The sequence below is a fragment of the Euleptes europaea genome, chromosome 4 (assembly GCF_029931775.1).
Source record: "Euleptes europaea isolate rEulEur1 chromosome 4, rEulEur1.hap1, whole genome shotgun sequence".
Taxonomy (NCBI): domain Eukaryota; kingdom Metazoa; phylum Chordata; class Lepidosauria; order Squamata; family Sphaerodactylidae; genus Euleptes; species Euleptes europaea.
The window spans coordinates 122857875-122880591 of record NC_079315.1 but is presented as its reverse complement, the minus strand read 5'-3'; the positions used below and the strand labels follow the sequence as shown (position 1 = coordinate 122880591).

The 22717-nt window shown below is 55.0% G+C and overlaps 1 protein-coding gene across 1 annotated transcript; it reads left to right on the top strand.

The window, feature by feature from the left end:
* The first annotated feature begins 14471 nt into the window (after nt 1-14471).
* ATOSB (atos homolog B) lies at nt 14472-20369 on the top strand. Its single transcript, XM_056848578.1, has 8 exons — nt 14472-14645; nt 15403-16474; nt 16935-16993; nt 17240-17345; nt 17931-18089; nt 18452-18520; nt 18795-18985; nt 20202-20369. Exons 2-8 carry the CDS (start codon nt 15494-15496, stop codon nt 20353-20355), a joined length of 1719 nt encoding a protein of 572 aa, XP_056704556.1. The 5' UTR covers nt 14472-14645; nt 15403-15493; the 3' UTR covers nt 20356-20369.
* The last annotated feature ends 2348 nt before the right edge of the window (nt 20370-22717 follow it).

Genomic DNA, 22717 nt, shown 5'->3' with positions numbered 1-22717 from the left:
AGCCTGTTCCACTGAGGAACCACTCTAACTTTCAGAAAGTTCTTCCTAATCCTAGAGTTGGAAGGAACCACCAGGGTCATCTAGTCCAACCCCCTGCACAATGCAGGAAATTCACAACTAACTTCCCCTTCAAACAACCAGTGACCCTTACTCCATGCCCAGAAGATGGCCAAGATGCCCTCCCTCTCACCATCTGCCTAAGGTCACAGAATCAGCATTGCTGACAGATGGCCACCTAGCCTCTTGCTTACAATCCTCCAGGGAAGGTGAGCCCGCCACCTCCCGAGTCCTTTGTGTGCAAAACCCACCAGCGCCCAGCGGGGACCCCCCACCCTCGCACAGCCTTGGAGGGCAGGCCCCTGCGGAGGAGGAGGAGGAGGAAGAGGTCTCCCTGCTCCCTTCCCGGGAAGGGCGGCCCGCCGGGGTCAGCTGGGGACGCGCCTCCGCCCCGCCCTCCCCAAGGCGGGGTCCAGGCACGGCATGACAGCGGCAGGCCAATGGAGTGGAGCGGCGCAGGCGGCCTCGAACTACAACGCCCAGCAGCCTCCGCCGCGGAGGCTGCCGGGCGTTGTAGTCCGAGGCCGCCTGCGCCGCTCCACTCCATTGGCCTGCGGCGGGGAAGGGGGCTGCAGTACTGCCGTCAAAAGCTCTTCACACGAGCGGAGTTCGATCCCGACGGAAGTCGGCTTCAGGTAGCCGGCTCAAGGCGGACTCAACTAAGCAGGGTCAGCCCTGGTTAGTATTTGGATGGGAGACCACAAGGAAGTCCAGGGTTGCTGTGCAGAGGAAAGGCCCTGGCAAACCACCTCTGAACAGCTCTTGCCTTGAAAACCCCCAAAAGGGGCCCAAACGGCCCACTTGCCATCGGGCTTGCCTGTGGCCCCTGATGACGATACGTTAAAAATGTTAACGGCCTTTTTATTAGCTTGAAAATATAACAGATTTATTTAGAACTGTTTATTTAAAATTAAAAATGATGTAAAAATTCAATTATAACAATCTGTATTTACATTTAGTATCTGCTGAGTACTGCCAGTAATATGTACAATATGCGTACACTGTAATTACTAAAAAATATACATTTATTTTGCAACAATTTTAATTGTAACTTTTTTCCACTTTGAAAATTTTATTTATTTCTTATAAAAAATTAAATGATAGCCTTATGGTTGTGGGTGGGCTCCCTTTGTCTTCTGGCAACCAATATTTTTAGACCCTGTCCCCTTTTTGGGGTTTTCATGGCAAGAGACTAACAGAGGTGGTTTGCCAGTGCCTTCCTCTGCACAGCAACCCTGGACTTCCTTGGTGGTCTCCCATCCAAATACTAACCAGGGCTGACCCTGCTTAGCTTCTGAGATCTGATGAGATCAGGCTAGCCTGGGCCATCCAGGTCAGGGCCCTTAAACATTAGACATGTTAAAAATGTTAATGACCGCCACTGGGGGAGGGTGTTCCTCGAAAGTTGGCCCCCAAAGCCCAAAACAGTTGCATTTGATTTCAAAAGAGGAAACTTTACAAAATTTAGAGGACCGATTAGAAAAAGATTAAAAGGGAGAATGAAGTTACTTAAATGCCCAGGAAAATGCCGGGAAGCAATTTTTTCTCCAGGCCAGATTGGCCAGAGATCCTGGAGGATTTTTTTGGCCATCTTCTGGGCATTGAGTTGGGGTCACTGGGGGTGTGTGTGGGGGAGGCAGTTGTGAATTTTCTGCATTGTGCAGGGGGGATGGACTAGATTACCATGGTGGTCTCTTCCAGCTCTATGATTCTATGAAATGTCTCCAGGATGCTTGGAAACTCTTTAAAACCACACTACTTGATGCCCAGGTAGAATGTATACCTCAAGTCAGGAAAGGTTCCATCAGGTCTAAAAGGACATCTGTATGGTTAACCATCCAAGTCAAAGAAGTCATAAAAGGCTTCCTTTAAAGAGGGGGAGGTTTCCAGGAACAGGGAGTACAGAAAGGAGTCATGGGTTCTGGCTGGGAAAGTTTTTGCAGTCATGGGATTAAAAGTTGGTTAAATGACAGGGATCGGAGAACAGGAATAAATGGACGGTTTTTGTAACAGGGAAGTAAGCAGTGTGATCCCACAAGGATCGGTATTGGGGCCAGTGCTGTTTCATTGGCTCATAAATGATTTGGAATTGGGGGAGAGCAGAGTAGTAGTCAGGTTTGCAGACAATACCAAATTATTCAGGGAACCAAGACTGATGGAAGAGCTCTAGGAGGATCTCTCTAGATTGGATCAGTGGGCAACCATGTGGGAAGTGAAGTGAATTGTTGACGAGTAGAAAGTGATGCACACTAGGAGTGGGGGGGATTCTAGCTTTAAATATATGCTGATGGGGTCTGAACTGGCTGAAGTTGGGACTGAAAGATTTTGGGATGGTTGTGCAAAGCGCGATGACAATATTGGCTCAGTGTGCGGCAGTGATGAAGAAAGACATACTCCATGCAGGGGATTATTAGGAAAGGGATTGAAAATGAAATGGCAGATATTGTAATGCACCTATTTAGATCTAGGGTGCAGCCTCATTTGGAATACTGTGTGCAGTTCTGGTCGCCGTATCTCAAAAAGGATATTGCAGAACTGGGGGAAGCTCGGAAGGGAGCCGCCAAGATGGTTAAGGAGGAGTTGGACGAAAGGCTGGAGGCTCTGGGACTTTTCGGTCTACCAAAAAGAAGGCTAAGGGGGGTGGGGACATGACAGTGGTTTATAAAATGATGCAGGTGGCAGAGAGGGGCGGGGAGAGAGAGCTTTTTCTTCCTCTCTCAAAATAATTGAGGGGCACCCAAGGAAGTTGATGGGCATTAAGTTCAGGACAGACGTCTTTACTCAACAAGTAATTAAATTGTGGATTTCACCCCAGAGGCAGTAAATCTCTGGATCCCAGCGCTGGGAGGCAGCGTCGGGGAATGCCTCGGCCCCTGTGTCCTGGCTGGGTGGGGGGGGCAAGGAAGGTGCTCCTGCTGGCAGAGCCCCCCTCCCTCCCCCCTCCTTCAGCCCCCTCCCACTGCACCCCCTTATCTTGTTGCTTGGCTCTCTTGGCTGATTTACATACTGAGCTCCCATTGGCTGGCTGAGCAGCAGGGGAGGTGTGAGGGGGTGGGGGGTGTCATGGTGACCGCTGGCTGAATGGGGGCCTGGCCAGGGGGGGAGGTGAGAGGCCAAAAGGGACACAGAGTCCGGTGAGTTTGGAGCAGTGGACTGGCCAAGCCCTTCCCCCCCCCCCCCCGCCACTCCGCTGTTGTAGGCTTTGCATTCTTTCCAGCCGTGGCGTTGGGGGAGTTTGGCATCTTTGGATGCAGCTGCTTATTATTGGTGAGACGGTTACTTTAGGAACCCCCTCCCCAAATCCGTCTCATCTTGGCAACTTAATGTTACAAGGCGCTTGAGTACTTGAAGGCTGCACAGCTCCGGTGATACTGATGATTCAGAGACATAGAATCATAGAGTTGGAAGGGACCACCAGGGTCATCTAGTCCATCCCCCCTGCACAATGCAGGAAATTCACAACTACCTCCCCCCTTCACAGCCCCAGTGACCCCTACTCCATGCCCAGAAGATGGCCAAAATGCCCTCCCTCTCATCATCTGCCTAAGGTCATTGAATCAGCATTGCTGACAGATGGCCATCTAACCTCTGCTTAAAAACCTCCAGGGAAGGAGAGCTTACCACCTCCCAAGAAAGCCCGTTCCACTGAGGAACCGCTTTAACTGCTAGAAAATTCTTCCTAATGTCTAGATGGAAACTCTTTTGATTTAATTTCAACCCGTTGGTTCTGGTCCGACCTTCTGGGGTAACAGAAAACAACTCGGCGCCATCCTCTATATGGCAGCCCTTCAAGTACTTGAAGATGGTTATCATATCCCCTCTCAGTCTTCTCCTCTTCAGGCTAAACATACCCAGCTCCTTCAACCTTTCCTCATAGGACTTGGTCTCCAGACCCCTCACCATCTTCGTTGCCCTCCTCAGTTTCCCTGGTTGATGACCTTTCCAAGAAGTGTATGGGGATGCGTGTCTCCGTTGGCTCTCCTGGGCCTCTTGGCAGCTTGTGGTTCCATAGATTGCAGTATCTGTTTGGATTGCCTGGCCGAGTTGGGCCACGGTGGCACCCTTGGGTGGGGTCTCCATTCCTGCCTCTGGAGTGGGTTTGAGAAGTGGTGCCAGGAGAGAGCTGCTCCCTGGTCTTTAGAGAGCTGCAGTGTTCTGTCTGATCCCTTATCCTGTTTGACATATACCTAAAACCATGGGGCGAAGGGGCGGGGGGAGACCACCTGGCGACCTGGCTAGTCTTACTCAGATGACACCCAAGTTCTGTCTTCTGCTTCTTCTAAATCTGAGATGGCAGAAGAAGTTCTGAACTATTGTGGGATCAGGTGATGGTCTGGATAGGGGAGATTCAATTGCAACTTGGCCCAGGTGACAAGGTTGACGTGGGGGGTCTTCGGATCGGGTTGCCCTCCCTTTGAGAATCCTGGTTGACAGCTCAGGGGGGTGCTCCTGGATTGCCAGGTGGGAGCTGCAGCAAAGCCTACATCTGTACAGCTATGGTTGACCTGCCAGCTGCACTCCTTGGAAGAGGGCTCTGGATGTGGCAGCTCATGCCATGGGGGCCATCATAAAAACTGAACTGAATGGATACCTTGCTTGTGTTGGAAGAAATGAGTTGCAAAGGCCTCAGAGTGTGACTCTGGCAGTGAGGGAGGGGCCTGGGCAGGGGGCCAGGGGCAGGCCTGGCATGCTGGGGAGTCTCCTGCATGCTTCCTCCAGTGCAGTCCTGCCCCGGCAGCTCCTGGCACCGAGCTTTGGTGCTTTCCCTTCAGCGCACTTGTGTTCTCCTCCTTGAGTGATGGATTGTTCCTTCGTTAATTTTTTTGTTTTAGATAATGCCCAGACGTCAGGTTTTCCTTCTCTCACGCAATTAAGCATGACATACAGAACAATCTCCTTTTTAAAAAACGGACTTCAGGAACTGAAGAGGTGAGATCAAGATAGGGCTTGACTCGGGTTGGGACCACTTTGGGAAAGGTTTGTGTTTCCCTTCAAGAGGTGGCTTTTCCTGCTGAACCCTCAGGAAGTCAGTCGTTGGCACTCTGTGGGGCCCCACCACCTCAGGTTGGTTCGGATGGTCGAGTCTGGGTGCATCCTGCGTGTGCATGCCTCTTACGGGGAGAGTGTTTTCCTTTGTCGCTTAAAATACCGGGGGCAAGTTTTGGAGGTTCACATTCTCAGGAAGTTTTGTTGGCTCCTTCTGCATGCCTGGAAGTGCACAGGCTGTAAGACACAGGCCGGGAGATGCAGCCTGCTGGTCCAGAGCTGCCCATTGAGCCAGGAGTGGGCAAAGGCTTGCCTCTCTAGGAAGGCACCCTCATTTGCCCTCCCTGCCCCCTTCACTCTTTCTGTTGGCTTCCTCTCTGCACCTGCGTTTGGCACCATCGCTTAGCCCACTCCCTCTAAGCTGTGGGGGGGGGGGCAGCTCTGCCGCCGTAGCCCAGGGGATCTCTGCCCAGATCTCCTACCCTCCGCTGTCCCCAGGCCCCGTTTCAGCCCGCCTTCCCTCACAGCCCCCTTAAGGCTGTGTCTGTCTCCCGCAGCCCCCGGCAGAAGCTTCTTTTCTTCCAATCTCTCCTCCAAACCTGTTTGCCCTGTAAAGCTCTCGCTGCCCCATCTCTCTCTTCCCCTTCTGCCGGTTCCTGCCTCGGAGCCCCTTCGTGGTCGTTCCTCCCCAGAGGGCCCTGGCGTCCATAGTGGGCGATGCTGGCCCCTCTCGACTTCAGCGGCAGAATAAGGGGGCTGTGTGGAAATTCCCTTTCCGTTTGAGATGAGTCAGCGGGGCCCAAATCTGCGTTTTCGGGTGGGAGGGAGCCAGTCTCCTGCGTTATGCGAAGGGCTGATCGGCGTGCCTTTGGTCCAGTCCACCACTGGGAAGCTGCTGCATGCAGAAGGGCCTTTCTTCCTCCCTTGGCATGTTCTGGGCCCTGTCCGGCTTCTGGCGTGAGGATGAGTCATAGAATCATAGAGTTGGAAGGGACCACCAGGGTCATCTAGCCCAACCCCCTGTACAATGCAGGAAATTCACAACTACCTCCCCCCCACACACCCCTGGTGACCCCCTACTCCATGCCCAGAAGATGGCCAAGATGCCCTCCCCTCTCATCATCTGCTTAAGGTCATAGAATCAGCATTGCTGACAGATGGCCATCTAGCCTCTACTTTAAAACCTCCAGGGAAGGAGAGCCCGCCTCCTCTCAAGGAAGCCTGTTCCACTGAGGAACTGCTCTAACTGTTAGAAAATTCTTCCTAGTATCTAGAAGGAAACTCTTTTGATTTAATTTCAACCCGTTGGTTCTGGTCCAACCTTCTAGACCCTGCGCCAAGTGCCCCTGGTGTGCGCCAGTCCTGAGTCTGGCTAGGGTCTGGAGGCACGTTCCGTGGGACTGGCGGGGAATGGCTCACCTTGCTGGGAAGTATGAGCGCCTTCTCCCTTTGTGTGTGTGTGTGTGTGTGTGAGGGGCTCTGTGGGCCTGGCCCTGACCTGTGCTTGCTTTAGGGTAGCAGGCGGAGGTTGGAGAGCCCTGCGGGTCACCTGGGCAGCCTAGCTTTGTCAGCAGAGGTGAGCAGGCAGAGCGGCCTCCTCTTTCCTCTTCCTCACCGGCTGCTGCATGGAGGCAGGGCGAGCGCTCCCCACCCACCCCGGCTCTTCTGCCGCTGCTGCCGTTGCCGCCACTGCCTCTTTGTTTTCTGACAGAAGCCTCCCAGCCCTTTTCATTCTGGTGCAGCGGCTGAGCAGGAAGAGGAGGCCGGCGGGCTGAGCTGGGCTGGCAGGCGAGTGGAGGAAGGGGGGGGCTGCCCTGCACCTGGGGGAGGGAAACCTGCGTGCTCCCTCCTGTCTGCGCTGGACATTCCTGGTGGGAGGGGGGGAAGGTCAGAGGACACGTCTTCCTGGGGGCAGATTCTGCTGGCCACGACTGCCATCAGCGAAGCTCCGGTCCTGGGGATTTCTGCAGGCAGCTGCGCCTTTCGGCCTGTCCGCCCTGTGCCAGCGGTGGTGTGGGTCAGAGTGGAGGTGGTGGGGAGAGTGGGTGACTGGGGGGGGGGGCAGGGAGAGATGCAGGTTGAGATGTTGGGATTGGCAGTGGGGGGTGCTGTAGGGGAACCGGTGCCTGTTCGGGGTGGGGGCCCTGCTTGGTGACCTCGGGTTCCCTCTCTGCCTGCCTTAAATTCCTCAGCAAGATTCCAGCATTGCCGTGTCCTCCTCCTCGTGGCTAGTGAAAACATTCAGTTATCTTTGGCCTTAAGGAGACCCTGTTTTATGTTGAATGTGTCTGTGGTATATCTTTTCTGGGGGGCGGGGGGGGGTTGGGGCCCATGTTGTTGCCTGATTTCTTCCCCATAGAGCCATAGGGTGGGCTCTGGACAGCCTGCAAAGCCTGAGCTGTGTCCTTTCCCACCGGGAGATGGGGAGTGGTTATAGGGGGCAAGTTGCCAACTGCCAGCCGTGCTGGGGGGGGGGGCTTTGGGCTGCCTCAACTTGTGGAGTGCCTGTGTGCCCATGATAGAAAGCAGTTCACTTTTACATCCTGTCGAATGGGTGAATGAAATCCGGGGCCCCACTGGTTTTTGTTTCCTCTCTCTTCATTTTTTGTGGGGGGGGGGGAGAGAAGGAAAGATGCTTGGTAGGTGCCTTTCACCTGGCCCCAAGGGGGGGCTTCTTTTCCCTTAGTCGGAGCATCTCCAGGGGCCGCAGTTCTGTTCCTGCATAGGGGGATTCTGGGGCTGGACCCTGCTGAGAGAGGCTTGCCCACGATGCGTCAGACTTGGCACTCTACAGATGCTCAGAGACATGCTCCTCTGTTGTTTTACATACTTTGGGGCCAGGCTTTGGCACAGTGGATGTGGGATGAGGCAGGTGTGCTGTCTGCAAAATATCCTGGGGCGGGAGCCCAGAATACCACTGGCTGTCTGTCTCTTGCAGCTTTGTCCTGCAAAACTGATGTGGCTTTTGCATTTGGCAGCAGGGTTTTTGGCTAGTCTCTTTTTTCGAGGGAGAGCAAGCCAGGTGTTCATGTGGGCTGAGTGACAGGGGTGTGTGGGTAAACTCCCAGACTCTCTCACAGCTGTCCAGAGAGGGCTCTCCTTTCCGGAGGTTAGCCATAACCTCTCTGCCCTCTGCAAGGTGATCAGTAACCCCAGCATCCAGCCTCTTCTTCCTTTTCAAACCAGTTTTCCTTGAACTCACATGGAGCTGCCTTACACTGAATCACACCCTCGATCCATCAAGGTTGGTCTTGTCTTTTCAGACTGGCAGCAGCTCTCCAGGGTCTCAGGCAGAGAAAAGGGTCTTTTCCCATCACCTACTGCCTGGTCCTATTTATCTGGAGATGCTGGGGATTGAACTTGGGACCTTCTGTATGCCGGGCAGAGGCTCTTCCAATGAGCCACAGCCCCTCTCCATGGCTCCCCAGGGCCTCAGGCAGATGTTCATTCACATCACTTGCTGTCTGGTCCTTTTAACTGGAGATGCCAAGGATTGAACTGGAGACCTTCTGCATGCCAAACAGATGCTCGACCACTGAGCCACACCTCCTCTCCAAAATGCACACAAAGCTGCCTTATACGGAGTCCATGATCAGAGGAGCATGCCAAATATATTAGGTGCTGTGGAACACAGGCAGGATGGTGCTTCTGAAGTAGTCTTGTTTGTGGGCTTTCTAGAGGCACCTGGTTGGCCGTTGTGTGAACAGACTGCTGGACTTGATGGGCCTGGGTCTGATCCAGCAGGGATTTTCTTATGTTCTTATGTCCATCAAGGTCAGTATTGTCCACTCACTGGCAGCAGCTCTCCAGGGTCTCAGGTGGAGAAAGGCTTACCACCTGATCCTTTTAACTGGTGGTGCAGTGGATTGAACCTGGGACCTTCTGCATGCCAAGTAGACTCTTCTTTGCTTTCCTCCCTTGTATAATTGTATGAAGTCTCTTCCTGACACCTCCTCATGCATGGAACAGAGAGCAGGAAGGCCTTGTGGCTGCCCTCTTTGTTTGGAGCAGGCGTTCCATGGCTCCCGATTTCTGACTCTTTTGTGCCTACTGAGCTCTTCCTTGGTCTTGTGCATTCCACTGCAGTGAGGTAGCTCACGCTGGGGATTTGTTCTCGTCTGCAAGGGGTCTAGCTTTTGCTGACCATTTTTTGCTGTGTCTCAGTTGATTGGTTTGCTGCTGCTGCTGTTAGAAATGGTTGCTCGGGAAGCCTTTCAGATTGGATCGCTTTCTCTGTGTGCCCAGGGCCAAACACAGGCAGCTTTATCGTCTTCTGCTCTGCGGTGCCCCGGCAGCTTCGGTTCAGGGGGTGCCGGAAACGGAGAGTTCCTTTCAGATCTTCCACGGGAGCAGGGAGCAGCCAGTTTGACCCTTTGCAGCTGGCACACATGGGGAGCGGCAGATGTGGAGCAGAGCTTGATCTGCGCACGAATGGCGGGGGGGGGGGTAAAGTGCCTCGTCCCCACCTAGCTGGTGGCTGGGACCTCATGGGCAGCCATGTGACTGTATGACACATTAAATGGGAATTGGAATATTTTTTCTGGCAATTCCCATTAGCTAGGAAAGATTCTTAAGGGTCAGGATGTGTCACTGGTCACCAAGATCAAGTTAATTCATGCCATAGTATTCCATATTACTATGTATGGGTGTGAAAGCTGGACAATGAAGAAAGCTGATAGTAGGAAAGTTGATTCCTTTGAAATGTGCTGTTGGAGGAGAGTGTAATGGATACCGTGGACTGCCAGAAAAACAAATCAGTGGGTTCTAGATCAAATCAAGCCTGAACTGACCCTAGAAGCTAAAATGACTCAACTGAGGCTGTCGTACTTTGACCACATTATGAGAAGACAAGAGTCACTGGAAAAGACAATCATGATAGGGAAAGTGGAAGGCAGCAGGAAAAGAGGAAGACCCAACATGAGATGGATGGACTCCATGAAGGAAGCCACGGTCCTCAGTTTGCAAGACCTGAGCAAGGCTGTTAACGCTAGGATGTTTTGGAGGATGTTGATTCATAGGGACGCCATGAGTCGGAAGTGACTTGACGGTACTTCACACACACACACACACACACACACACACACACACACACACACACACACTTCTCAGCTTTGGCCTTCCACTGGCATGGGTGATTCTCCCTGGGCCGTCCTTCCCCACGTGGACACGTTCCACCTGGTGGCTCTAAGAAGCCTTTGTGAGGTCCCGGCGTCATGTTGAGGATGGGCCCCAGAGGCTAAAGGGGACCAACTTTCTTAATTTGTAGCCCAGATGCTTTCCTTCACTCTTCAGAAGTGAAGCTACTACCCGGGTAGGGTGTGGGTTTGTGTGTGTGTGTGTGTGTGTGTGCCACAGGGACTATACCAGTAGTTGTACTGCATGCGGAACTTGTTCTGCGTAGAGTTTTTGGCACTAGGGCAAACCACTGCTGTGCTAGACTGGCGAGGCCCCGGAAAGTCTTGGGCACTGTGGGGAGCCGGTTGAGGCCCTGACCTGGGCAAGGGCAGTCAGCGGCTCAGGAGCTCCATGTGGCTCTTCCAGGCTTTCTGTCCAGTAAGCAGCTGGGGAAAGCTCAGCCAAGTCTCTGCTGCTCCTTGCCTTGGGGTGGAGCCCTCCCTTGGAGACTGATCGGTGGCCATTCAGCCTCGGCTTTGCAGTGGCGATGCAAGGGGTGGGGTGGGGATTTGGCCTGGCTGTCAGGTGGAGATGCCAGAGGCTGCAGCAACAGGGACCCAGATTGGGTTGTGGGGGGTTGCCATTTCAGCCTGCTTTAGAAGAAGCAGAGGGATGGGGGTGGGAAGAGAAGGGAGGATTTGGGGTAGAGACTGAAGGGCAGCGAGGGACATTGCTATGGAGTGAGGCTGTCATTTTGTAGAGGCAGAAGGTTGGGGTGTTGAGTTTGAGGGGCATTGGGGGGGGCTGAGCCTGGCAGTGGGCATGTTGTGCGAGGCGGGGGGGGGGAGATGTCCCATTTCCTGCCCAGCTAGTCTGAAGCGGGCCTGATTGGGAGGTGAAGATCCCTGCCGGCTTTGGCAGCAGCTATTTAAAGCTTGCCTGCCCATCAGCGGATTAGCCTGAGCCACGGAGCCGGCCGCACTCCAAGGTTCCTGGGCCCGGGAGGAAGAAGAGGGGGAAGGTCTTGGCTGGCTGTGCAGTCCTGGGTGGGTGGGGGTCTCGTGCATGCGCACGCGAGGAGCAAAGGCTCTCTGTGAAGGTTCCCAATAGAAGGTGCAGGGAGGAGCCGGGATTGTGACCACCAGGAGGGCCTGCCTGCCTGCCTCTGGCCTGGAGATGGACCGCCGGCCCTCCTCTTCCGGCCCTCGTGGGGGCCTCCTTAGCCCAGCCTCCCCCCTTGGCCTCTGTGCAGCATCTCCCCTTCCCCATCTCTGCCTGGAACTGAAGGGGAAAGGACTCACCCTGGAGAGGTGACATTTCTAGAAATGTTAAAGCTATTGGGTGTGTGTGTGTGTGTTTTCCCCAGGTTTTTTGGGGGGGTGGGGAGAATTGGAGGGGGGAATTAAAATGTACAATTGTTTTCCTGTCAAACCTAAACTTGTTAACACCACAAAATCCATAACTCATCAACTTGGCTTATGTGAAATTGTACAATTTGGGAGATTTATGGGATTTAACAGTATAAATGCCTTAGTTTTCCATAAACAAAATTGTATAATATACCCAATGCTTAGAAAGGCGGCTAATAAATGTTTTATATAAATGAGTAAATAAATACTTGAGAGGGAGTTGCAAACAGCTGCACCCTCTGCTGAGGGAGTTGAAATTAGAACACTCATTTTACAGTAAGCAAAAAAAAAGTGTATTATCTGAACAAAAATATTCCTGTACAGTTGCAATATTTAGGGCTACCAGCATGTTTGGATATCACGAAACTTGATAACATGGAACTGCTTAACTCTTTACTAATGTATCATCATTAAACACTTCATAGCATATTAATGATTGCCATAATTATTCTTATTTAAACAACAAACATATCCTTGAAGAGATTGTATTACAGTGTACATAGGATTTTTTGTTATCTCAAGTTGTGGATAGTGTTATGTAAAAAAATCTTCATGCTGTACGCTTTGAATTGTCTTAAAAAGCTGTTCCTTTGTTTAAAAGAGAACATTTCATATGAGTGTTTTTTCAATGCTTTCTGAATTTCCAATTTTTTTCCTTTCAAAAAATGTCAGTGGTAGGGAGGGAGATGCATTTTCTCCATCCCCCCCCCCAGGCTTTCAGCATGTAGGTTCTAGGACCTGAGGGTGCCAATCTGGGCGTGTTGCCTGGGAGGGGGGTGACTGGTACACAAGTGATGCTGTGTCTGGATTTGAGGGGAGGGTCATGGTGTAAGTTGGTGGAAGGCAGATGTGAGAACGGAAGAGCAACCCGGTGCCTCCTTTGGAGCAGGCTGGTGTTAGAACTGGCATGTGGTGTAGTGGTTAGGAGCGGTGGAGGCTAATCTGGAGAACCCGGTTCGATTCCCCACTCCTCCACATGAAGCCTCCTGGGTGACCTTAGGCCAGTCACAGCTCTCTCCGAACTCTCTCAGCCCCACCTACCTCACAAGGTGCCTGTTGTGGGAAGAGGAAGGGAAAGAGATTGTAAGCCGGTTTGATTCTCCTTAAAAGATAGAGAAAACCAGCATATAAAAACCAACTCTTCTTCTTAAGAGCGGCGGACTCTAATCTGGTGAACCGGGTTAGTTGCCCCACTCTTACACATGGAGTCTGCTGGGTGACCTTGGGCTAGTCACAGTTCTCTCTGAGCTCTCTCAGCCCCACCTATCTCGCAGGGTGTCTGTTGTGGGGAGAGGAAGGAGAGGAGATTGGAAGCTGGTTTCATTCTCCTTAAAAGGTGGAGAAAATCGGGGTATAAAATCCAACTCTTCTTCTTCTCTTGTGACCTTTTGCCCAGGTTCCGGACCACCCGTGCTGCCAGAACTGTGGACTGTTGGGGGTGCTGCCCCCAGAGGAATGACATGGGAGAGCCCCTCCATTGCCACTCAAAGTGGGACAAGGGCTGTGGAACTGGTGAGTGGGAGAGGCGGAGGGGTCTGCCACAGCGGCCTAATGCCAATAATGGGTGTGTGTGTGTGTGGGGGGGTGAAAGGTAAATGGACGCCCTGAGTCTGTCCTGATTGCAGCAATGCTCCATTCTGCTCTTATGGCAACGCTGTAGTGGAGGCAGTCAAGGGCCTGAAGAAAGTGGGGAGCAAGCTGAAGCTTAGAATGGGCCCACCTTGGCGGCATGGGAGCTGTTGTCCACATGATCTCCCGGGCTGGATGGGTGGAGCCTGGGGTGGCGCTGCTCCATCCTCGGGGGTGGGGCAAGCGGTCTGCATGAAACAGGATGCTCACGAATTGAATCAGGGCTGGAAGCTTGGATGTGGGGTGGGTGAAATGGGGAAGCTGATGCCTCGAATATTGACAGAGCGGGTGTCATCTAGGCGTGGGGCACTTTGCCAAACAACAAGCTGACCAAGTGCTCCAAGCTTGTCCCAAGGAGCTTGCAGACTAAAGTTCGGCAGGAGGAGAAGATGGAGTTTACGGATTCTTACCTATTTAGCATGCAAATATCCCACTTGTCATGAATCTCAAGGCAGTTTATGGAGGGTCTCCAGGAGGTCTCTGCACATGAAGCTGCCTTATACGGAGTCAGTATAAGAAAGCCGGTGTGGTTAAGAGTGGCGGACTCTAACCTGGAGAACCGGGTTCGATTCCCCACTCCTACACATGAAGCCAGCTGGGTGACCGTGGGCTAGTCACAGTTCTCTCCAAAGTCTCTCAGCCTCACCTACCTCTCAAGGTGTCTGTTGTGAGGAGAGGAATGTTAATGAAGTGTCTCATTTGTGGATCGGTTATTTTGTAAGAAAAATGTCCTGTGATTGCTTGAAGTAACACCGCCACCTCAAAGAGGGGGATGCTTTCTATATTATTTCTGGTTTGCCTTATCCGATAGATGGAAAGTTAGTTTTTTCTTCTGCTGGGAGCGAAGGAGCTTTGTTTTCTTGCTTGAGTCGAGCCTGGCAGAAATCCCTCCCATCTAGGTAGACCAAAAAAAAATCGGCTCCAATTTCAGCCATGCAATTTAGCATTTCAGCAGATAGCAAGAATTGGCTAATGTGGATGTCACAGAATTGCTGGGTTTGCACGACCTTTGAAGAGGCGAAGACGGCTTAGTTGGTGTGTCTGTCTTCCAGGGCAGGCAGGGTGCCTCATCTCTTCTTGGAGTCAACATGGGATAAAAAAGGAATCCATTCTCTATGTAGTTACTAGTATAAGAGGAGTTGGGGAGGGGGGCCAGCCTCTGTGTGGTGGCAGGGGTCCTAGGCCCTGCTCCTGCATTCACGGGTCGCCTTCGCTGCCCGTCTCTCTCCCCAGTGCTGCTGAGTCGCCTTGCCAGCCGACGAAGTCTTGGAGGAGGCCTGGAAGCAGAGCTCCAGTCGTAGCCCGTGATGGTGGGAGCCATTCCCCGGCAGCCGCGCCGCTTCTGGGGAGTGCCGAGGTGGCTGGTCTCGCCCGTTAGCTCAACCAGTAGTCGCCTGCTGCTGGGCCCGGGGAGCAGGAAGGCCAGGCAAGGGAATTGGTTGCAGAGGGGTAGGTTTTCAAGCAGAGGCTAGATGGCCATCAGTCAGCGATGCTGATTCTATGACCTTAGGCAGATCATGAGAGGGAGGGCGTCTTGGCCATCTACTGGGCATGGAGTAGGGGTCCCTGGGTTTTTTTTTTGGTGGGGGGAGGTAGTTGTGAATGTCCTGCATTGTTCAGGTGGTTGGACTAGATGACCCTGGTGGTCCCTTCCAATTCTATGATTCTATAGGTCCCCGGAAGCACGTCCCTAGCAGCTGGATCCCAGGACTTAAGCTCTGAGCCAGCTGCCCCCCCCCCCAGCCCACTCCTGGCCTGCTGCAAATGCCTCGGGATGTGTATGTGATCTGCTCGGGCTGCTGTTTGCTTCCTCGGCCAATTAGCTCAGGTGTCTACCTTCTCTGGCCTCAGATGGACAGGAAGGAGTACGGCCGAGACACCAGTCCTGGGACAATGGGCATCCCGGGGGTGGGGGGAAGAACCAAGCGAGCCCTTGAGCGGTCTGCTGGTGTGTCCAGGAGATGCCAAATTGGGGGGGGGGGATTTGGTCAGGCAAAACCCAAGCCTCTGTCTGTTGGGGATACGGCAGGTGCAAAGCTGCCCCCCCCCCGAATAACAGCATTGGTCCTATTCCAGGCCTGACTGTGCAGACCCCGCCCAGAGTGAGTGGGCCAGTCCGGGGGGGGGGGAGAGAGGAGCATCAGTCTTTACTGAGGGGGGGTGAGTTGCCAAACCTTCTCGCCAACCCCTCTCCCTCTTCCTGCAGATGTGGCCGCACGACAGGCTTCGTAGCAGGGGGCTCATCTGGACTGCCTAATCCCACGGCACTTTAGCGCCTGCCCTCTCTGCCACGCCCCATGCGGCATATCAATGCGGAGGCCGGCCTCCCCCAGGAGTGCAGTGCGGGCACGAGCCAGGACGAAGAGGAGGAGGAGGAAGGCCCCCGCCCCTGGCGTCGGCACCATGGGGTCCTGCTGGGCTGCAGCCCCCCGGAGCTGACGTGCCAGAAGGTCTACCAGGTCTCCATCTTCTCCCAGCTGGCCGGCTGCTCCCACCCGCCAGAGCAGAGGGCCCCCGGCAGGCAGCCCATCAAGCGGGCCCGCCCAGAACCCCAGAGGGTGCCCGCGGGCGAGTGGGATGCCAAAAGAGGCCGCTGGGAGGGGGACGATGCCATCGAGGACGGCCTGGTGGTGGACGAGCTGTCCTTGGGGGGTGCGGCACAGCACTTCTCCCACAGCGGACTCCGGGTGGTGGAGCATTGCCGGGAAGGGAGCCCCAGCCGCGCCCGGGTGAAAGGGGGCCTTGCCCAGGCGCTGCCCCCCCTGCCACCCCCGCACAGACTTTGCAGCACTTTGCACACGACGGACTGCGCCCCGGCCTCGCCAGGGGATCGCCCCACGGCCTCCGGCTCCCCCGGGAGGCAGGAAGAGAATGGGGCCCAGCAGGCTGAGAGGGCCGGCAGCCCGAATTTCCTACTTGATCCTGATTTGCACACGCTTGCACATCACTCCCTGCCGGGCGAAGGCCTGGTGGCTGGTGGGCACACAGAGCCTGGCACTCCCCCGGCAGCCCAAGGCTCTGAGGCCAGCGGGCCAGGCTCCTCCGAGAAGACGCCGTGCTCCAGCGCCTGGCTTTCCGGAGGCAGCGCCGGCGGCTGTCCGGCCAAGCGGAAGCTTCTGCCCTCTGCGGAGGGGACGGCCGACACCGGCTCAGAGGATGAGGGCCTGTCGTTGGCACGGAAGAAGAGGGCCCAGCGGTGCCCAGCGGTGCCCGCCTCCTGCCGCAGCACTGACTCCAAGGGCGCCCCCTTCTGGAACCACTTGCTTCCTGCAGCCAAGGTGAATGCTTCCTTTGCGGGTTGGGGCCCAGTGGTTGAAGGATGTCCAGCGGGGCAGTGTTCTGGACAGGGCCTGTGTGTGTGTGTGTGTGTGTGTGTGTGTGTGTGTGTGTGGGCATGCTCAGGGATCAAATCTTTCCTTCCTTGTGCGTGACTTCCAGAAGAAGAATGGTCGTCTGTGGAATATTGCCTCTTGGTGGAGACATTAAGTATTTCCCTCTGGCATTTCTTTTGCCGCTGTGTGCTGGTGTTGGGTGGGTCTCTGTTGAGGCTGCCCGGCTGCCTCCATCTACAAACAGCGGAGGGGGGCTTGCCGTTGGGGCCTGGCGTGCTGCTATGGCCAGGGTGTGAGCTTTGCTGTGCATGGGCATCTGGCCGGGAGGGCAGGTTTTGTCGTGCGTTTGGTGTTTCGACTTTTGGGGCCCTTCCTGACCCCCTGCTCTGTGTCTCCCCTGCCCCAGGGCTCCACAAACAGTGCTGCCGTGGGCCGTCAGCTGAAGACCGGCTTGCGTCTCAAACAGTACGTCTTTCTTTGCCACCTCTCCTGGCCGCTGGCACACAAGCTGCTCCTGGCCTGTGCTGTCTGCAGGGGTAGGAGGGTGTCTGCAGGGGTAGGAGGGTGCCGCTGCCAAGCCTGCAGGCTGGGAGTTGCCTGCCGCCTGCCCTCCAGGACCTGAGAGAGCGGGTGCTGCTTGCGAGCCACAGATGGGGACCGGGTGGCTCTGGGGGTGGCCATTAGTACTGACCATTGCCTGTCGCCCCATAGGCGACCCCTCCGCAGCAGTTTCTGCAGGAGTCCGGTGGGCAGCAGGTCCCCCCCTGTGCCGTGGGCCACAACCTCCACCAGCCGGGCCTTGCTGGGGAACTTTGAGGTAACGACCGAGCTCGCTGCCTGGGGCGGGGCTGGGGGAGCCTCCCAGGAAGCTGCTCTCGGGACCACAAGTGGGGCCCAGACTCTTCTGCCCAATGGGTGTGCCTGACTCCGGTGGCGTCTTGCCTGCCGGGCTATCCCTGCGGCCCTGGGAGCCGACTTCTTTCAAACAGCGGCCGTATTTTGACTGGCGGAAGCACTGGCAGGCTGCTGACATCAGCTCTGCCTCCCATTTACTTCTCCAAAGCTGGGCCGTGGTGACAGCTCTCTTCCCATCCCCTGCCTCACTCTGCTCTGTGGACAAAGGGCTCTTGAGCCCCCCTCTGGCCCTCGGTGTCAAAAGGTGACCATTTTTTGGGGGGGTCTGGATCACTGGGCCTGTGTCGTGCTTTTTTTGCTTGGGAGGAAGCAACGGCGGCTGTGGAGTGTGTGTGTGTGTGTGTGTGTGGGAGTTATACTGGAGACTGGGCGGGAAGCCCCTGGCAGATGGGGTCAGTGTTTGGGCAGCCGGGGAGCCATCCCGTGGGGCTCTCCAGCTTTTGGGTGCCAGGAGTTCCACTGTTCCCTTTTCTCTCCTCCCTGGTAGGAGTCCATGCTGAAGGGGCGCTTCCTGCCATCGGGGCGGATCGAAGGCTTCACTGCAGAGATCGGGGCCAGCGGCTCCTACTGCCCGCAGCACGCCACCCTTCCCGTCGATGTCACCTATTTTGACATCCTGGAGCACAGCGCACCCTCGCCCTTCCTGGTATGTGGCACACCCTCCTGGGCAGGGGCCTGGGGGGGGGGAGAGGGGCTCGGATTCCAGTGGGCCCCCCCGGCCTGACTTCCCTTGGGAAGGAGGAGGGCTAGGTGGCTGTCTCGGCTGTCTCTGCTGCTCTGGTTGCCTCCCGTGAAGGCTGGTGGAGACTGGGGGGGGGGCATGGCAGTTGTCGGGGGGGGGGCCCTGTTGTCCCTGGTCAAATAACCAGGAGTGCCTCAGCAGGCAGCTGGCTGCAGCTCAAGGGGCAGCATCAGGGTTGGTTGGGCTCCTCCTTTGCCCACCCCCTTGAAGATGTGTCTAGTGGGCCCCGTTCTCAGCCCCCACCCTTTGCTCTGTTTCTGCCCCAGGGAGTCATTGATTTGGATGCCTTGGGAAAGAAGGGTTACAGCATCCCCAAGATGGGCACCATCCAAGTGGTGAGTTGGGCGGGGTGGGGGTGGGGAAACGGAGAGAGGGTGGTGGCGGCACACTTGCCTCGCTGCCACCCCTGGGGCTGGGCAGCGGGGGGGGGGCTGGATCCTGTGCTACTGGCTGCTTCTCCAAGGGAAAGGAGGGGACCACCCTCTGAAGCAGGGGCCCTGGCCAGGAGCAGCCCCCCCCCGGCTCCCTCGAGCCTGGCGGTGGCGCCCTTGAGGTCTGCAGAGCAGAGACCTTCCCTGGGTCTTGATGCGTCGTCTTCTCTGGTGGCAGACCTTATTCAATCCCAACAAGACAGTGGTGAAGATGTTCCTCGTCACCTATGACTTCCGTGACATGCCTGCCAACCACGTCACCTTCCTGCGCCATCGCATATTCCTGGTGCCTGTGGGGGAGGAGCAGGGATCTGGCCCAGCCCTTGGCGGGCTGCCCAAGAGAGTGCTTTGCTACCTGATGCACCTGAGGTAAGGGCTGCCTGGAGGGGGAGGAGGGTGATGGGACGAGAGGATTTTCTTTAAAAGCCCAGCTGGCTCTGGGGCTCACACCCTGGCCTGCCCTCCTGCACAATCACCCCTCCCCCCCGGTCCACGGCTGTGGATGCCCCTGCTTTAGCCCCCTTCAGAGATTTAATCTTTTGTCACCTGCTTCTTTCAAAGGTGGCCCCTGCCAGCATCTTAGGAACTTCTATTTATTATTTATTTGAAACATTTATTAGCCACCTTTCTTCCTCATGGAGTTCGAGGCTAATAAAATAGAATACATCAAATACATTTTTAAAACCCCAGAATTTAAAGTTTTGAGGGTTTTGCTACATTTGCACTAGAATTTGCTTTTCAAAAAAGCTGAGTTTGTCTTTGGCTATGGAGTGTTCTGCACCTGGGATATGTTTCATATTTCTGTGGGGTGCCTACGGACACATCCCCCTTCCATGGCAGCTTGACTGTGGCGTTCTGGGGGAAAGTGTGCTGTGATGGCAGCCATTTTCATGAGGGCCAACCCCAGGATGCTGATTTTTAGCAGCATTTGCCCATGCAAGGTCTGTGCCCATGCATTGGGTCAAGAGCATACGACTCATTAGCAGCAGAGCTGGATGACCTTTCCGGAAGGAGTCTGTGGCTTGCCCTGTGGAACTTGGTGTTTTAAAGGCAGGGTTATGCCCCTTGTGCCAAATCCAACTCTACAGAAGAATAAGAAGAAGAGTTGGCTTTTAGATGCCAACTTTCTCTACCACTTAAGGAAGAATCAAACCGGCTTAGAATCACTTTCCCTTCCCCTCCCCACAACAGACACCTTGTGAGGTAGGTGGGGCTGAGAGAGCTCTAAGAGAACTGTGACTAGCCCAAGGTCACCCAGCTGGCTTCATGTTTAGGAGTGGGAAACAAATCCAGTTCACCCGATTAGCCTCTGCCACTCACGTGGAGGAGTGGGGAATCAAACCCGGTTCTCCAGAACAGAGTCCACTGCTCCAATCCACAGAATCCAGTCCTGTTCACTTGGAAGCTCTTCTCCTCCATGGAGCCCATATCCTCGGTCCCCCTGCCATATCGCATCTGTCTCCCTTGCCCATCTTGCCCCACAGTGGGCACAGCGCAGTCATTCCCCAAACAGAGCTGACGGCTTGTTTGCCCCGAGAATGGGCGGCCCATCGTGGCTCAAGCCCCGGCCTCCCTCCCTTTGCAGGTTCCACAGCTCCAAGTCTGGGAAGATCTACCTGCACGACGACATCCGCCTGCTGTTCTCACGCAAGTCAATTGAGATCGATTCGGGGATCCCCTATGAACTGAAGTCCTTCACGGAGCTGCCGCGCAACCCCTGCTACTCTCCACGTACCTGAGTGGGGAAGAGTGGAGCCACATTGTCTGGCTTACACGCTAAGCCAGAAGGAGCAGGAGCGGTGGCGCGGCAGAGGCTGGATCCGGGGCTGGCACATGGCTGGGAGAGTTTGCTGTGGATTGAGCAGTATGTTTAGTATTTATTGTCATGGCCGGGCCGGAGAGAAAGAGAGAGAGGCCTCTGCCCTGCCTGGACTACAAATGCAGTTGTCTGGAGTGCTAGTCCTGGTGCCCTGTGCAGTTTTGGTGGAGTGCAAGAGTGTGGGGGAGGAAGGGCAGCCTTTGGGGAAGGGATGGGGGGCAGGATTGCGTCGGGGGAGGAAGGGCTTGAGTGCCACGGAGGGCATCTCAAGGGGGCACAGCTGCAGGGCCAGCATTGCGAGGGGAAAAGGGAGTCTTCACGTGACTTGTGCATCTAGGGCGGGTGGGGGGGGGAAGGTCTTCTGCTTCTCCAGGGTCCACTTTGGGAAGGGGGGGTCGTTTTCCTTTCAGGCTGTCACCTCCCCTAAGATAGCAGTAGTTGTGGCCAGAGCAGGAGGCCTGGGAGAAGGGGACAGTCCCTTAGAGGCTTGGGGCCTGGCCGGGGGGGGGGGAGAGGAAAATGGCTGGTGTGCAGCTGGTAGAGAGTGTGTCCAGGTGTGTATGAAGGATGGGTACAACCTTGCCTTGGGCCCTTGTGGTGGGTGGCCCTTGGAGGGAGGGGCAGAGCATGTTGCCGTTCTCTGAACTTCGCCTTCTAAATTCCTGCCCCCCTGTGCTGTGGGCTGGAGCGGGAAGGGAGGGGTCTTGCTTGGTGAAAAGGCAAGGAGAGAAGTTCAGGTGGGCAGGAGTCCAGGCCTTGGCCACACTCCGTCTCTGCTGAAGAGAGAAATGGTGCCAAACTGGGGTGGAGGTGGGTGGGGGAGTTGGGCAGAGCTGGAGTTCCTGCAAAGGAAGGGTCTCCCCCCAGAGACTGTTTGGAGTGCCTCAGAAAATCCCACGGTGGCCCCAGGAGGGACAGGGAAGTCCTGGCTTGGAGACTTTTTTTGGGGGAAAACCAAGACTGACAGCCTGCCTCTGTGAAGGGCTGTGTGGCTGGACATGGGTGGCTTGGTTCCCCTTGCTCCACCCCGGGATTGCCACAGTTTACGTGCACATTTTGAGTTGGGCGGTGCCTCTTGTGCTGAAGCAGGAGGGTGGGAGCTGAAGGGCAACAGTTGCCAACACTTGAAGATATTTATTAAAAACAAAAGTGGTACCTCCTCCTTCCTTTTTGAGAAAAGCAGATTCTATAAATGTGTGTTTGAAAACTGAACGTGGCTTCGTGTGCTTCTAGGAACCTTTTAATTCCAGTTTAAAGAGGCAGTTTTGAGGTTGCCATAGCAGAGCAGAGTGTGCTTCTGTGTAGGTGGAGGGACCCCTGCTTATCCCCCCATTAGTTAATAGCCCTGTTAATCTTGCCACCCCGGGTAGTGCCAGCGCTTGCAGAGAGAACCATCTCTGCAAAGCATTCTGGGCAATACTCCTTCAGCAGCTGCCGGGGACCTCTTGTAAGTATCTTGGCTGTATTTTCAACACGAGGTGGTGCCCTCCACAGCTGGCATCTGCTCTCTTCCGAGCGCATGGTGCTGTGCTCCGTAGCAGGGCTTTCTTGGATGCCCCTGAGATCAGTCTGGCCATCCTGCCTCTTGGATCTCCTCCCACCCTGAGATGGAAATGGGACCTGCTTCCCTTGACCCTCTAGAGAGCCATGACAAAATCCAGTTCCAACCCCCCCTTTCTTCTTTGGAGTGATTTTCTCTGACTTCAGGGTCTAATGCTGACTCAAAGGGGGGCAGGCAAACCCTGCCAGAAGACCAGCAGGTAAAGTCCTGTTTCTGGAGGGAGAGAGGGCAGCACCTTCATTCCTTGGCAGCAAGAAAGAGTGGGGAGGGAGCCAGCTTACCAAGACTGCCTCTGAATGTGGAGGTTGCCTTTTGTTGCCATGGCTAGTAGCCATTGATAGGCCTCGCCTCTGTGAATCTGTCCAATCCATTTTTAAAGCCGTCTATTATGCCTGTGGCCATCACTACATTCATAAGGGCTTGGTTTGTGCAATAGGCCCAGCAAAATGCCCCGCTCTCCCTGGAGCACAGGGTTCTCCCCCCCCCACGAGCTAAAATTGGAGGCACACTTGTTCTTGTTTTCCAAAAACGACAACTTTACCAGTGTCAACTGCCAACCACCCTTTGTTAAAATTGCCTCCTGCTGAATTATCCTCCTTCCTATCCAGCCCAGCAGGGCTCTGGAAGGGGAGTCCCTTCCTTACTGGGCAGTGGGGCTGCTTTTGAGATTTCTTTCCACCTGCCATTGGAAGGCTGAATCTGTATGCAGTTGGGACTGTCC

Excerpts from the sequence above, each read along its gene's own strand:
- ATOSB (XM_056848578.1), top strand. The coding sequence starts at position 15,494 with ATGCGGCATATCAATGCGGAGGCCGGCCTCCCCCAGGAGTGCAGTGCG. Across the intron at positions 16,994-17,239 it reads ACCGGCTTGCGTCTCAAACA|GCGACCCCTCCGCAGCAGTT; the intron begins GTACGTCTTTCT and ends GTCGCCCCATAG. Across the intron at positions 18,986-20,201 it reads TGCTACCTGATGCACCTGAG|GTTCCACAGCTCCAAGTCTG; the intron begins GTAAGGGCTGCC and ends CTCCCTTTGCAG.